We start from the raw sequence: 15,578 nt of genomic DNA on the forward strand, positions 1-15,578 counted from the left end.
GAAATGTTTTGTACCTTGATGGTGGTGTTGATTACACAGGCGTATACATTTGTAAAGACTCGGTAAACCATATGTTAAGACCTGTGTGTTTCACTGTGTGTAAACCATGCCTCAATAAAATTAGCTTAATGAAAAGAAATCCCTGTTTAAATACTCAGTGTTTTCTAATTTCCTGACTGGAGTGTGATGAGAACACAGTTTTCCTTTTTAAACACACAGATGTAGATCACAGAGGAGGAAAGAAAATTTATATGTAGGTTTAAAAAAAAAAACAATAAAACATGAGACTTCAAACAATTGCACACTTGGGTGGGTTTATTTCAGGCTGTGTTCCCCAGTCGCTGGGGACAAGCCTTCATTTTCCCCCTGATTTTCTCTGGTCTTAAATGTTGCGAAGCACCAAGCTCTATATAAAGCGTCTAGCTCAGTGCCTGGCACGTTGCAGGTGTGCGCGAAAGGTTCATTTTTATTAACACGAGTTGGTTTTAACAGATCCCTTTCAGGCCTGTTTTCTGACTTTCTTCAAGACAGTGTGATTTCACCTTGTGATTTTCACAAAGGATGCAGCCTCTGCATGCTGCCCTTGGATGGGGAGCGCTTTCTCAGACAGCATAAGCTTGACCTACAAGCTCTTGCCTAGGCATGTACCTGGGACGTTTTTATGTCAACTCCAGGAAAGGGAGCAAGAGATTCAGAATATCTGTGCGCCCCTCTTCACCACACCCCCGGGAAAATAGCCAGTCCAGCCCAGCACCTGCCTTGGCCTAATGATTAAGGGACGGCTGGTTGCCTTATCTGCTGGAAAGCTTGCCCATGTGTGTGTTTGATAAAGGCTGTGTGGAGGCTGGTAATGGACCAGAAGACCCTGGAAACCTTGGCCAGCCCCCTAGGCTGTGAGGTAGAGGAAGGGAGACTGGGGCACGCAACCCAGCTCTATCTCAGGATCCAGATGGACCAGACGGCTTGTGAACATTCTTGTCCTCCAGGGCCTGCATGGCGTTGCCCCAGTCAAGGGTGTGGGGAGGGCCCAGGCACGGGGCTGCCTGCTGGATTAGGGTGGGCACCGAACCCCCCTTCCCAGCTCTGCTCTAAAAGGCACTGTTCCGTGGGCTTTGGCCCCTGGCAGGTGGACAGGGCCTAGTCAGGCACAGGTGGTGCTGGGTCTCCAGTCGGCAGAGGCGGTTCTGGTTGGACACCCGAGTGGCCACGCCCAGCCCGCAGGTGGTTGAGCAGGGGCCCCAGGCCGTGCTCCATTCTGGGCAGGGGATGCCAGGGGGTGGGGGAGCGACAAGGCCAGAAAACTGGGGTCCTGGGAGGGGGGAAGAAAAAGAGGTCAGCACTGCGAGGTCAGGGCTTGGCGGCTAAGTCAACCCAACTGCTAGCGGTGCCCTCTTGGTCGCGTTGCTTAACCTCTCTGGACCTTGGTCTCTTCCCATGTAAATTTTCTACTGGTCGATTGTTAGGGCTGAATAAAATAATGGAGGGGAGGTGCTTAGCACAGTACTCCTACTTGTAAGCACCTCGTATGTGTGGGTTACTAGGCAGCTAGGATGGTGCCGGCCGGGACGGTCCCCCAGGAAGTGGCACGTTTCTCATTTCTGCACCCCTCCCCCCACGGCCTCTTACAGGAAGGAGGTTGTGTGGGTAGCGGTACCGTGACCCGGCCGCAAAGATGCTAGAGGTTCTGAGGCTGTGCCCGGAACAAGACGTGGGGGTTCACCACCATCTAGGTTTTCCTCCTCTCACACCCGATTCTGCCCTGATGTTTTGGTGTCCTTTCTTCTGGTCCTTTTTAACCAACTGGTTCTCAACTGGGGGTGATTTTGCTCCCCCCCCCCCCACCCCGGGACATTTGGCAATGTCCAGAGACCTTTTGGTGGTCACACTGGGAGTGGGGGTACTGGAGTCTAGCCGGGATGCTGCTAAGCATCCTATGAGCTCCCACGCGACAGAGGATTACCCGGCCCCACGTGTCACTAGGGCCAAAGTTGAGAAACCCTGCGTGACGTGACTTGTGTGCGGTCTGTATGTACACGCACATGTACTCACACACCGGAGGCCAAATTGCATAGACAGTGCCCTCTCCTGCTTTTTACACATAAGATGAACTCGCTGGCATCCTGCTGTGCATTGAAGCGGATGTGTCCCGTTCCGTCATGGGGATAACTACAGCCACCACGGACGGAGCGCTATGTTCCAGGCACTGCCGTGAGTACTTTCCTTGTGTTTACTCACCCAGTCTCACAACAACTCTGCGAGGTGGATGCCCTTATTCTCATTTTGGAACAGTTGGAGGCACTGAGGCCCGGAGAAGTTAAGCAACTTTCTCAGAGTCCCACCGCTAGAAGTAGTGAAGCCGGGCTTAGAACCCCGGGCAGACTCCATGCTGAACCCACCATGCCCTACTCCCAATGTGGTCCATCACCCATGGACCCATGCCTTCTTTCCAGCTGCCTTTCTCTAGAAAAATCACATTCATATGATAATCATAATAACTCAGTGATGTAGCAAGAACCAAATCTCTAAAACTAAAGAGTTTATAGCATGAGGTAACTGTCTTTCCTCCACCTCGGCCCCTAAGTCACATCCCAGAGGCAACCACCTTGCCTGATTCAGTTTTGAGTTCCTCTTTGGGTACATCCAAATAATTACATATTAATAATAGTATATAATATTTAAATTATATAAATATATTATAATGCGTATTAGTATATTAGAATTATAATAGTAGTATGTCGTAACAGTACTTCCGCTATGAAATGTGAGCCTTTGGCTCAAGGATCCTAGCCCTCCTTTCCCTTCTCCACTCTGCCACTAATTTTCATTTTTCATTATTTATGACTTAAAATTATATTACTTCTCGTTTTGCCAGTTTCAAAGAGGTCTTGTGACTCCCCACTCTGCTCACCTAGTCTTCTCAGCCCGCACCCCCTCCCAGGTCCTGTCAGGGAAACCTGGGCTGTGACCTGTCCAGCCTCCTGGCTCCCGAGAAGCCCCGCCCTCGCCCCGCCCCCCTCCCCGGTGGCCCTGCCCCTGGCTTTGACCAGTCCAGTGTCCTGGCTCCTGAGAAGCCCCGCCCTCGCCCCGCCCCCAGGTGGCCCAGCCCCTGGCCTGGGCCAACCCTGCACTCACCTTGGGCTGGGAGGGGCTGGACCCCCAGCCCCCCTCCCTGGTCGCACACCCACTCAGGGCAGCACTTGCCCGGGACCTCAACCCTCCTGGGATACGGGCAGTCCCAGGTGGGCAGCCGGACGTCCTCACTGCACAGTGGCACGCAGGTGAAGCCACCATCCTCACAGTGGCAGCGAACCCTGCAGTGGGGCTGGAAGGTCTCCCCATCTCGGTACACGCGGCCGTTCACCTCACAGCTCCCGTCATCCTCTCCCCCTGCAGAGGAGAAACCACACCCCCATCCGTGACTCCCAACTTTTCCCTGGGCAAGCCTGTGCCAGCCACATCCCCCACGTGGTCTCTCTGCAGAGCTGGCCCAGATCCTGCTGGGGAGCGGTGCCCTTACAGGGTCAGGACACTGGGCCAAAGGGCTCCAGCCCATCGTATGCACCCCGTCCCCACTGCCAGCCTGCCCTGGAGCCAGCAGGAACACAGCGTGGCACACTGCATCCTGACACAAGGGATGGGGAGATGCTGGCCTGGTCGGAGCCCCACTCTGCTTTATTAGCTCTGGACCTTGGCCAAGCGACTTCACTTCTTGCCTCAGTTTCCTCACCTGCAAAGTGGGTTATAATGATACTTATTTCACAGGGTTGTGGTATAGACAAAATGAAATGATATATGTAATGAATCCAACATAAAAGAGATCTTCGATAGATCCTAGCTGCTCTGTTGTTACTATGAATATAAGTACTATATATTAATAATATATAACAACGTACACAATGAGGGTTTCTGCAACAAAATTTCATTGTACATCTGCTGTGTGGTAGTTGTCCCTATTAGGCCAGGGCTTAACTTGCTGGCTGTGTGACTTTGGATAAGTTACTTAACTTCTCTGAGTCCCCTTAACAATAGCATTGATGAGAACAGCTCGGTACCTTCAGTTACACGAGATAATATGTACAAAACATCTGGCACAGTGCTAGGCATATAGTAGGTGTTCAAGAAACACTCTTTGAACAGAGCCCTCAAGATATGGACGCTATCCCCACTTCCTCCACTGGAAAAGCACTGCTTGAGGGCTGGGGCTGGGAGTGCTCCTGCCGGCACACCCCCATCCCCCAGGCCGGCTCAGAGCATGGATGGGACACACAGACCCTGGAGAAATGCCCTTTGCAATGCCTGGTGCAAGGCCCAGCATGTGAGAGACACTGATAAAAGAGTTCCGACTTCTTATAAATTCCAGAGATATGTAGTGTGCCCCTCCTGTGTGCCATCCACTGGGCTCCTAGGCAGGACTAAGACACAGTCCTTGCCATGAGGGATTGATGCCCAGGCAAGGGACAGATGTCACTGTCTCCAAGACAGAGTGAAGAGCCGTGGAGAGGTGCGTGTGAGCCGCCTGGGAAATGCAGAGAGCTAGGAGGGGTCAGGAGGTTTTGGGGATGGATTTGCTGGAAGGCAGATTTTCCCAGGATTTCAGAGAGAAACCTCTAGCAAGCCTATACACATGCAGGAATTTGGGAACCACACAGATGTGGAGGGCAGTCCCTGTTCCCACTTGCTAGCTGTGGAAACTGAGCCACGATACCCGCTCACAGGGCCACCAAGGATTGAAGGAGCCAGTGTACTTAAAGGATTTCGCCCCGAGTCTGGAACATAGCAGGTGAGTGGGAGCGGGTGATGCCTGTTCCTCTGAGAGGCACAGGCGGGCACTAGCGGTCTCCCCACTCCTTCCAGGCCGCAGCCCTTTGGCTCCAAATCCCTGGCCTTCTGGCCTGGATCATGTGGCCGCTGGTTTCCTGGAAACTGTAGGGGGCAGCTGTGCCTTAATCTGCACCCTAAGCCTGGCCGAGCCTGGGTCTCCCACCAGACTCCTGATGTCACAGCCCTGGGGCCTCCTGGTCACTGGGATGACTGGTAAACAGAGGGATTGTTTAGGAAAGTCAGCTGGAGTGGTGATAATTTTAGCAAGGTTTCCTGGCACCCCTCCTGGGTCCTACAGCTCAGGCTGGTTGGGAGTGGGAGCAATGGTCCTTGGGCAGTCACTCCCTACGCTGGGGTCTGCGTGCACCCTTGTGCGTGGTCCCAAACACATGAGGTACCTCCAAACTTACTCATCCTTGGATCCCCAACCCCGACATACACATATAGTTGCCTCTTCCGGGCCCTTCCAATACCTTCTTGTCCAGCAACCTCCCTCAAATAACTTTAGAGCCCAGGGGCTCCTGGGTGGCTCAGTCAGTTAAACAGCCGACTCTTGATTTGGGCTCAGATCATGATCTCATGGTTTGTGAGATGGAGCCCAGCATGGAGCCTGCTTGGGATTCTCTCCCCCTTGCTCTCTGCCCTTCCCCCCTTCCATCCCCCCACCCCTCTCATGCTCTTTCTCTCTAAATAAATAAACAAACAAACAACAAGCAAACATTAAAAAATTAAAAAAAGAAACTTCAGAGCCCAGTCTTGTTATCTGGTGATTTCTACATCCTTCTTTCCCTCTGAGAGTCCCTTACAGGAGAGGGAACGACAGGGTATTTGTTTTTTGTTTGTTTGTTTGTTTGTTTGTTTACCTTTAGCCACTTGCACACTGTGTGACCGTAGGCAGGTGATTTAACCTCTCTGACCCCCACTTCCTTCATCTGCAAAATAAGTTTAATAATAGGACCTACCTCATTAAGGGTAAAGTGAAATCATGTGTGTAAGGGGCTTGTTCACAGGACATGCTCAATAAATGCCTGTTCCTGTGCCTCTTCCTGCTAGCTTCTCTAGAACTCTTACTATCATTCATTCATTCATTCATTCAATGCTTATTTATTGGGTACCTACTATGCATCAGGCACTGTTCTGGGTACTTGTGGTATAGCAATGACTAAAACAGGCGAACATCCTGCCCTCATTGGAGCTTTCGCCCTAGCAGAAATAAGCACGATAAGCAAATAGAGTTTATGATGTCAGACGGTGATTAGAGCCAGAAAAATAATGGAGGGAAGGGTTTTAAGAGAGGGGTGTTGAAAATGGTGATCGCGGAAGGCCTCACTAAGAGGGTGATATTTGAGTAAAGATGGGAAGGAGGTGTAGGAACTTGCCATGCATGTATCTGGGGGAAAGAATGCTGGTAGACAAGCAGCCAGTGCAAAGGCCCTGAGGTAGGAGCCTCCCTGGGATATTTAAGGAACAAAATAGGCCAGTGTGGCTGAAGCAGAGAGTGGGAGGGAGAGAGGGGGTTCAATGGGGTCAGAGAGAAAGTAGGAGCAGGACCCTGTGGGGCCCTGTAGCCACCAGGAGGACTTTGGCTTGTATTTGGAGGTGGTAGGAAGCTCTTGGAGGCCTTGAGGCCGAGGATGGATGTGGTCTGATGTATGTATTGAAAGGGCCCTGTGGCTGCTGTGTTGGAAACAGGCGAAAGGCAAGGATAGAAGCAGGGAGACAGTTATGCAGCCACCGCAACATCCATCACGTGATGATGGGGCTCAGACCAGGCTGGTAGCAGGGGCTGGACTGGGAACGGAAGGTTCTAGAAATATCTTGAAGACTTTGCTTGTGGGAAGTATGTGGGATGTGCAAAAATGAGAGAGGTCAAGAATGACTGTAAAGTTTGAAACTCAAGCCACAGGAAGGGTGGGGATGCCCTCAGCTGAGTGCGGAGGCTGCACGCTTGGGGTATGAGGGCCCAGAGGTTTACGATGGACACGCACACAGAGTGGAGCCGGCCGTCAGAGGTCTGTCCAACAGGAACTGACAGGAGAGTTTTGGGGCAGCACATTCCCTCCAGAGCTAAGACCTAGACCCAGCCTCTGTGAGGTCTTAGCTGGCTCTGGCTCATCTGTGGGGTTCACCAGCCTCCAGATTTGGTTCATGAACACCCACTATGTTGCCTGACCAGCACTGGGAGTTGTAGGAAGAAGCAAAGACTAAATACATTTTTGACCTCCAGTTGTTTGAAGTCTGAATCAAGACGGACTAGGAAAAGCCCTTTAATAAACTTAGTGGCAATAACAGCCAATGTGTACTAATCATATGCTGAGTGTCAGGCAGAAGAGTGATGGAAAGGAGGATCGTGGAGCCAGCTCCCTGAGTTCAAATCCCAGCCCAGCTCCTTATGAGCTGTGTGACCCTGGGCAAGTTGCCTAACCTCTCTGTGCCTCTTTTTGTTTTTTCCCATTTATAAAATGCGAATGACATCAGGACCAACCTCATAAGGTTGTTTTTGTTTTTTTTTTTAATTTTTTTTAATGTTTATTTATTTTTGAGACAGAGAGAGACAGAGCATGAACGGGGGAGGGTCAGAGAGAGAGGGAGACACAGAATCTGAAACAGGCTCCAGGCTCCGAGCTGTCAGCACAGAGCCCGACGTGGGGCTCGAACTCACGGACCGCGAGATCATGACCTGAGCCGAAGTAGGCCGCTTAACCGACTGAGCCACCCAGGCGCCCCACGGTGTTGTGAGATTAAATGAGATAATATTTGTGAAACCCTTAGTGCCTCGCATGCAGTAAGTGCCATGCAAGTGTTCAACAAATAAAGCTTTGCCGTGTGCTTTACATGTGTTCTGGCTAATTAAAACAATGGCCTGGTGAGCTAAATGTTACTTCTCTCATTTTTCCCTTTAGCAATCATCTATGAGTTTATAAAACAAATCACTACTTTCTCATGATTATACTCCCCTGATCATAAAAAAAACATTTAACAAGGATTTAGTGTTGATAACCTTATGTCTATTAGTCTTGTTGTTATTAGTCTTTAAGCCTTGTTTTTTTCTATAAGCGGATTCATTGTCAATGATTCATGAGCCCCTCTCTTGTTCTTATTTTCTTAAAATGACACATGCAAATAGATGAAAGAGGTAGATTGCTCTACAAGACTCATTTAAAAAAGAAAAAAGAGAACACTGTCACATTTTGCTGTTTCTCTAAGGCAGTGGTCCTCAAATAGAGATGATTTTGCTCCCCCAGGGGACACGTGGCAATGTCTGAGACAGATTGTCATGACCTGAGTCATGCTACTGCATCCAGTGAGTAGAGACCAGGGATGCTGCTAAAAGTCCTACCGTGTGTAGGACAGCCCCCCTACAAAGAATTACAACAATTATCTGGCCCCAAAGAGTAAAGTTGAGAAACCCTGATCTAAAGTGCCAGAAGGCACCAAGGCCTAAAATGCTGAGAGATATAACATGCTCAAGGTCACTAGTAAATGGCAGACTCAGGACTCAAACGATAGCCCAAGGCTCCCAATCTAGGAGGAAGACAGAACAAAACGTTGCTTTAGAATCTGTGTGATCTGGTCCCAAGCTGTGTAAGAGTAATCATGCCCATTACTGTTACTAAGGCTCAGTTTGCTCATCTATAAAGTGGGTCTGAAAGTACTTGCCACATAGGATCGTTGTGAGGATTATGTGGCAAGTTTCAGCACACTGCCTGAGACGTATTATGCCCTAAATAAGCAGCAATGCTTTTATTTTCCCAAAAAGGTGTGAAGGTCCCAAGAAAGGATAGTAACATCTGGTTTGAATAATCTGGGAGGACTTCCAGGGGAGGAGTGTTTGAGCTCACCTTTGACAGTGGGTTGTGATTTGGACAGGTAGGAATGGGGGGAGGCTGCTCAGGTGGAGGGCATGGTTGGATCAAAGACAAGGTGGGGGGGCGGGCAGAGGGAGGGCCCAGGGAACCGCGGGTCACCGGGTTTGGCTGGAACGGATGGTGCACCTGATGTAAGGAGGTAGAGAGAGAAGAGCTTCTCTTTGACTCAGGTCCCCTCAGCCTTGACCCTCCCAAATACATCCACCGTCAGTCCCGCAAACCTGCTTACAGAGGCACATGGCCCCTCGGCCACCAGGGCCCGCCCTGGGCTGGCAGATCAGGCCCTGGCTGGGGTCGCAGACGTGGAGATGGTCGCAGGGCTCCCCCAGCCGCCGTGCACATACCCGGCAACAGTTGCAGCCGTCCAGCACCAGGGGCGCCCCCGGTGGGCATCGGGGTGGCGGCCAGGGGCAGACACATGGTGTTGGGCACAGCTGGGCACATACCTGCAGAGACAGAGACGTCACTCAGCCATGGCCGTTCAAGGGGGGCAGTGAGAGATCCACACTTTGGCCCCAGGGTCACACAGACCTGGCCTTGAACCTCGTGACACTCCTCCCTAAGAGACAGTTGGCATTGTGGTCATGAGCTAGAACTTTGGACTAGAACTCCAGTCCTGACTCTGCCTCTTATTAGCTGAGTGACCTTGGGCAAGTTACTTAAGCTCTCTTAGCCTCAGTTTCCCTATCTGTAAAAAGGGGGCAATAGCAGTGTTTAGCTCAGAGGATTGTTTTGAAGAGTACATAAAGTGATGCATGTTAAACCCTGAGCAGGCAGCCAGGCATGGGGTAGGTGCTCAGTGCATTTAGCAAATGATGATCACTGTTGGGAATGACAAGGAAGGGCTGAGGCCCCGCCCTTTAGACACTATAGTAAGGCAAACGCCACAAAACAAAGGATTACAATGACGGGGCACTGGGGCGCCTGGGTGGCTCAGTCGGTTGAGAGTCTGACTTCGGCTCAGGTCATGATCTCGCGATTCATGAGTTCGAGCACCGTGTCTGGCTCTGTGCTGACAGCTCAGAGACTGAAACCTGCTTCAGATTCTGTGTCCCCCCCCCCTCTCTCTGCCCCTCCCCTGCTCATGCTCTGTCTCTGTCTCTGTCTCTCTCTCTCTGTTAAAAATAAATAAACATTAAAATTTTTTTTAATAAAAAATAAAATAACAGGGCACTATATGTTTTCTAGCACATAGATTGCAAATCTTTATCTCGACAGCTGAATAAATCAAACAGTATCATAGATGTTTTTGATTGTTGGAATAACCCAGAATATATTTCTGGATACTTATTAAATCAGCCAGGAAACTTGGGAAAATACTGAACCCCAGACCTCCCCTGGGACTTACCAAATAGAACCTCCAGAGGCAGGGCCCCGGAATCTGTATTTGTACAGGAGCTTCTGATACACAGCTAGGATTTTGGCACCTCTGCTCCAGTTCTAACCCCCAGCCCCTGGCCATGGAGAGATGGGGACCCTCGGCTCCAGAGAGAACAAGGGTCTTGCCAAAAGTCACAGTGTGTTAGCCACAGAGCTGGGAGCCTGCTTCCTCCTTAAGGATGCTATAGTAGGGAAAAGCCTGAGCCAGGGACCCACCCCCCAGGTGGGTATCGACCCAAGTGTCCTGGCTGTTTCTTCCCACTCAGGACAGAGAAACAACCAAACCAGAAACCGGATGCCATGGTCTCCCCATACGTCCATTTGGAGGTGGGGACCAAGAGGCAGGCGTAACTCAAGATGTTCCCAGTGGCCCCCTCCGTGAGGGACCAATCTTTAGTTCAGTAGGATCCTTGGAGGACCAGAGGGTTTTACCTGGAGAATGGAAGACTTACAGTTTACAGAGATCGAACTAATAACCTCCTATCTTTGGTGTGGCCCCAAAGCAGGCAATGACCTCTTTGCCCTAATCCCCACTTTGCCCCAATCCTACCACCCTCCAGTCCTGCAAACCTGCCTTCAGTGGCCTGCAGCTCACACCCTGGCCACCAGGGGCCGCCCCAAACTGGCCAACCAGCCTTGGGTGGGAGGGGGTGTCACAGACCAGGAGGTACTCCCAGGTTCCAGGCTAGGACAGCACTGGTAACAGGTTCAAGCGTGCAGCCTCACAGGGGAGAGAGTTCCCGCCTCTGCAGGAATTCCAAGCAGGAGACTGGGTGATACCAAAGAGATTCTAGAGAAGATGGCCTAGGCTCGCTCCTCAAAGCGTGGTCTGGACCAGCAGCAGGAGCAGAGTCACCCGGAAGTCTGTTGCAGTATCTGGGGCCCCGCTTTATGAGTCTGACTCTGCCTTTTGACAAACCTAGAAATTATTCTCATGGAATTGACCCAGCGAGCAATCAGCCGGACTCTGGGGTTCCCTTTCAAACCAGAGGGTGGGCTCCCTCGGTGAGTGGGAAGTGGGGACTCTGACCAGAACTGGCTCTCGGGTCCCTCCCACCTGAAAGCCGGGGTGCCAGGCCACAGACCGTCTGGCTTGCACCCAGGCTCCCACTTTGGCTCTCCATGAGCAAGCGTGGCCAGGGCCAGACGTGCAGGTCCTGATACGCAGGAGGGGCCGCTAATAATATCAGTGATTATGGCTAACAGTTACCACGGGCAGCCGTAATGCGTCATCTGACTTAGCCCTGCGAGGTGAGGTGCCAGCACTGTGCCCACTGTAGAAGCTCAAAACAGTGTGGCCACGTCACCAGTAAGAGGCAGAGCCAGGACCGGAATCTGGGTTCACGTGAATCCAAGGCCCAGGTCGTAATTATCACACCTACCTTGGGGAGCTGTTTGCCAGCTTAGCCTCTGCCTCAGTTTACCCATTTGTTCAGGACGGTCAGTGACAGGTCAAGGGAGCACACCAAGGGGAGGTAGGCCCTCTCTGGTCTCCCTCTATCTCCATGCCCTTCCAAACCACCCCCTGCACACACGGTTTTTCCAGACCCTTGCTGCGGTCACCAAGGGGGAAGAGCCCCGGACACAGAATATTCTAGGAAGAGTTGAAATCCAAGTTCTACCACTGACTGGCTGTGTGACTTTCAACACCACGCCGCTGAACCGCTTTGTCGGGGAGGGAGCTGTTTCCTTCTCAGTAAAACAGGGTAGAGACCACCTATCTTGAAATTGTGACAGGGATAAAAGGTCACTGCCAGCTCTCGATCACCGTGACTCTGTCTGTTTCCAGGTCTCTGCCACCTGCCCCTGTTCACAGGCCTGAGCCCAGGAGCCCACAGCCCGCCGGAAGGCTCGGGATTCTCGTTCTGAGGATTGTTGTAGCTTTCCGTGTTCATGATGACCAGGTCCCTGAGTCCTGTGCAGGATGCTGCCTGGCTCCCTGGGACCAGGAAGAATGGAGGTGAGGACAGTGAGCCCAGGATGGCTTCATTTTGGTCTTTTATATAATCCTGGGCCCAGAACCCCAAGCCCCCAAGCCACCCACCTAAGCATGATGTTCTGCCGGGCGCCTTCGGGAGAACAAACAGTGGGACTGGGACGCTGGCAGAGTTCTGGGCCTTGCCCCACTGCTGCTCAGGACCCAGGAGAGCAAAACTTCTGCTGTGCTCCTCAGCGGAGCATGAAAGCCCAGTGAGATCATGGCTCGCGGTGGGGCCAATCTCCAAGGCGTCGGGAACTCAGCATTTGCTGAGGGAATCACAGGGATCAGCAGCTGTGGCCTCGGTCCAGGTAGGGGAGAGGCCCAGGCAGGAGAGGCACAAGTAGAAGCGCCCCTTCCCCACCCTCCACACACTCAAGCCTATCCTGGGCTCCACTTCCTCTATTGCTCTGATGTTTCTTTGCTGTGTGATGTTAGTCAAGTTGCTTGCCCTCTCTGAGTCCTGCTTGACTAAAAACAGAGGATAATAAATCCTTACGAGGTTGTTGGATATGTTACGCAAGGTAGATGTTTCACAGACCTTCTGAAAAAATGTCCCATAAGAGAAGATCATCATTCCACAAGGTGTCTCCCTGTCCCCTTTCAGCCAGGTCTGCAGGTCACTAGGTCACTCACTGCCAACGACATTAACGCCCTTGCAGCATGAACTTTTCCGATCAGTTAGACACCAACATCCTTTCAAACCTTGGCTCACAATCAGGCAAAGCAGGGTATATGTGGCATCTCCTTATTTGTAATGAGGACGCCCACTTCAGCTTTGTAGGGCTCTGGGGACTGCTAATAGTCACGACCCTCTGCTTCTGAACACCTGCCACGTTCCAGGTGCTGCGCTGAGTACTTTTGATGAATTACCATAAATGATCTTCACAAAAGCCTCATGATCATTATGCGCATTTATCCAAGGAAGCAGCTGAGGCTCGGAGAGGAGAAGGGACTTGCCTGAGATCACACAGCAGAGCTGGCCAGGGGCAACTCTCTGGGTGCCAGGGAGGGAAGCCCGGCTGTGCCCAACATAGAAGACCTGCAGGAATTCTTTTAGGGGGTCCTTGGCAGTGATTTCACACCTCCCCAACACACCAAGGAAGTCAGCAGGATGTTTTGGGGCCCAGGGCCCCCTTACCTTTGAGAGGAGGCAGAGGAGGGAGAAGGCCAGAAGGTGGGTCTGTAGTGTGACTCTCATGTCACTGTGTCCCCCACGGAGCCGGCTTTCAGCCTGGGAGGCAGGACCTGTAAGTCTTTATGTTCCGGCAGCTGTGAGGTCACTGCCAGGCACACAGGCTCACACACACACACACAGATGCACACGCACACACAGTTGCACACGCACGCTGGTCTCTGCATTCCTGCTCCTCTCCCCATCCTCATGCTCCCACTGATGAGCCCATTTACCTGAGGATGAGACGGCGAGGCCACCAAGAAGGTGCCTACCAGTGTGAGCGTGTGTGTGTGTGTGTGTGTGCGTGCGTGCACACCCCCGTGTGTGAAAGCCAGAGCCAATGCCAGTGCCAGGAGCCTGTGACAGGCTGGCAGGGGCCTCTCTGGCTCCTCCCAGCCCAGGAAGGGAAGGGGACCTTCCTGGGCTGCTGCTCTTGCTGATGAGCCCTGGCCCGCCCCCCGCCCGCCCCCCTGGGGGCTGTGGATCCAGAAAGAGCTCAGCAGATACCCCCTTTGCCGCGCCGACCCAAATCCTCCGAAGCCCCGTGGCCCGGACTCTGGGCAGTTTTAGCTGGGCCTGTGGTTTCTGGCAGGAAGATTGGCGGCCATCCAGAGGCGGGTGTGACCCAGAGCAAAACTTCCCTGGGCGGCCTGTTTGCTTTTGGCAACAAGGGGCCTCCCCAATGCCTGCTTCCCCGGGCTCCGGGAGGTGGCCCACAGTGGGTGAGCCCATGCAGGCTGGACCTATTGTGTGCCGGTGCTTGCCGGGCCCCTGCCAGATGATCTAGAAGAAGCAAATCCATTTCGTTTAATTCAGCCATCTCTGAGGCCCCCTCTGTAGGAGCTGGAGACACAAGAGTGACCTTGGGACAAAGCCCTGAGTGGGTGACGACAGAGGGAAAACAGGTGGAATTTCTGGGCATACTGAGGAGGGGGTCCTTGTTCAGACGGAAGGGAAGGGGTGGCTGCCTGGGGGAGGCGCCTTCACAGAGAACCACAGGAAAAGGAGGTGTGAGGAGAATGTTGCAGGCAGAGGCAAACACAGCAGGAGTGAGCGTGATAACATGCCTACTCTAGGAGCCAAAGGTGTGGCCGGAGCTGGCGGAGGTGGGGAGGGGTGTTCTACATGGGGAGCAGGACACCAAATTCATACCGCCAGTGTCTGGGGGCATCTCCAACAATCCAGCCACCGGGGCTGCCGGACGTGGGCAAGTGCTTGGGTTGTGGCATTTGGCAAAGATAATCACCGGTGGTGTCAAGGGGGGGCTGTGGAGGGCTTTGGCCCCCATAATCTCCACCAGTACCCCAAAACTTGAAGTGAAGGCGCTGGGTTCCAGAATGGGTGGTTGGTGAGGAAGAAGAGTGAGCTGATATAGGGGTCAGACTGAGTGGATTTCCTAGGGGGAAACGCCCTCCCGGCTGCGGTCCTGGGGAAGGAGGCGATGGGGAGGGGAGATAAAGGTTGAAATGCACGACCCCAGCTCGTCTCTGTGGGTTCTGGCTGGAGGGCGAGGGCAGGGGGTCCCTTGGCCTGCAGGGAAGGGGATGCGGTCTTTGTTTATAAATGCTTCTATTTCAGTCAGAGGCATGCCTAGGGGACTCTACACACGGAGCGGATCCTTGCTGAGCACCCCCTCCTTCGCACGACAGAATTATTTTCCATAATAATCATAAAATGAAACAAATACTTTTCATGTATGACCTAAGGTTTGCACTTACCAAACAAAAACACCACCCTCCACAGCTCACACTGTGTCACAGTTTTAATGTTTATTTATTTTTGAGAGAGAGAGAGAGCGACAGACAGAGAGAATGTGGGCAGGGGAGGAGTAGAGAGAGAGGAAGACAGAACCTGAAGCAGGCTCCAGGCTCTGAGCTGTCAGCACAGAGCCCAGCGCAGGGCTCAAACTCATGGACCCTGAGATCATGACATAAGCTGAAGTCAGATGCTTAACCGACTGAACAACCCAGGCACCCCTCACCGTTTTAAATTTTTAGCACAGACCCAAATTCCAAGGAGTCACATAGAATGAGAGAATTGAAAGACCTCTATCTCCGTCTTCACTGTCACTCAGCATCCACTGATGCTTTTCATCTACTGTCGGGGTGCAGAACTGTCACCCCCCAGGGTTAGAGACAGGTGCTGCGCAAGATTCCAAACTGTCAGGCACTTCTGCTCTCGGTGAACGTGTGCTCCTGGGCTCATGTGCACTGGGCAACTGTCTTCCTAGACTTCTCCAAGTTCACTTCCACGTAGGTTTTTTAAAGGATAAGAAATTAAAATGTGCTAATTTGAAGCTTACATACGCATTATTAAAATTCAACAGCTACGGCATCAATTGTTTAGAACTTGG

At 52.2% G+C, this 15,578-nt stretch overlaps 1 protein-coding gene across 2 annotated transcripts; it reads right to left on the reverse strand.

The window, feature by feature from the left end:
* Positions 1-297: 297 nt before the first annotated feature.
* On the reverse strand, positions 298-13,806 carry CCN5 (cellular communication network factor 5). Of its 2 annotated transcripts, none has more exons than XM_049650722.1 (5): positions 13,459-13,806; positions 13,190-13,282; positions 8,920-9,136; positions 3,133-3,387; positions 298-1,309 (listed from the first exon to the last, which is right to left on the reverse strand). In XM_049650722.1, exons 2-5 carry the CDS (start codon positions 13,247-13,249, stop codon positions 1,089-1,091), a joined length of 753 nt encoding a protein of 250 aa, XP_049506679.1. In that variant the 5' UTR covers positions 13,250-13,282; positions 13,459-13,806; the 3' UTR covers positions 298-1,088. The 2 variants fall into 2 exon arrangements, with proteins under 2 accessions (XP_049506679.1, XP_049506678.1); XM_049650721.1 differs by having other exon boundaries at positions 13,190-13,304.
* Positions 13,807-15,578: the final 1,772 nt, after the last annotated feature.

Source organism: Panthera uncia, assembly GCF_023721935.1.
Source record: "Panthera uncia isolate 11264 chromosome A3 unlocalized genomic scaffold, Puncia_PCG_1.0 HiC_scaffold_11, whole genome shotgun sequence".
In the NCBI taxonomy this organism is placed as follows: domain Eukaryota; kingdom Metazoa; phylum Chordata; class Mammalia; order Carnivora; family Felidae; genus Panthera; species Panthera uncia.

Excerpts from the sequence above, each read along its gene's own strand:
- CCN5 (XM_049650722.1), bottom strand. The coding sequence starts at position 13,249 with ATGAGAGTCACACTACAGACCCACCTTCTGGCCTTCTCCCTCCTCTGC. Across the intron at positions 3,388-8,919 it reads CCGAGGGGCCATGTGCCTCT|GGGGAGAGGATGACGGGAGC; the intron begins GTAAGCAGGTTT and ends TCTCCTCTGCAG. Across the intron at positions 1,310-3,132 it reads CCAGCCCCTCCCAGCCCAAG|GACCCCAGTTTTCTGGCCTT; the intron begins GTGAGTGCAGGG and ends CCCCCCTCCCAG.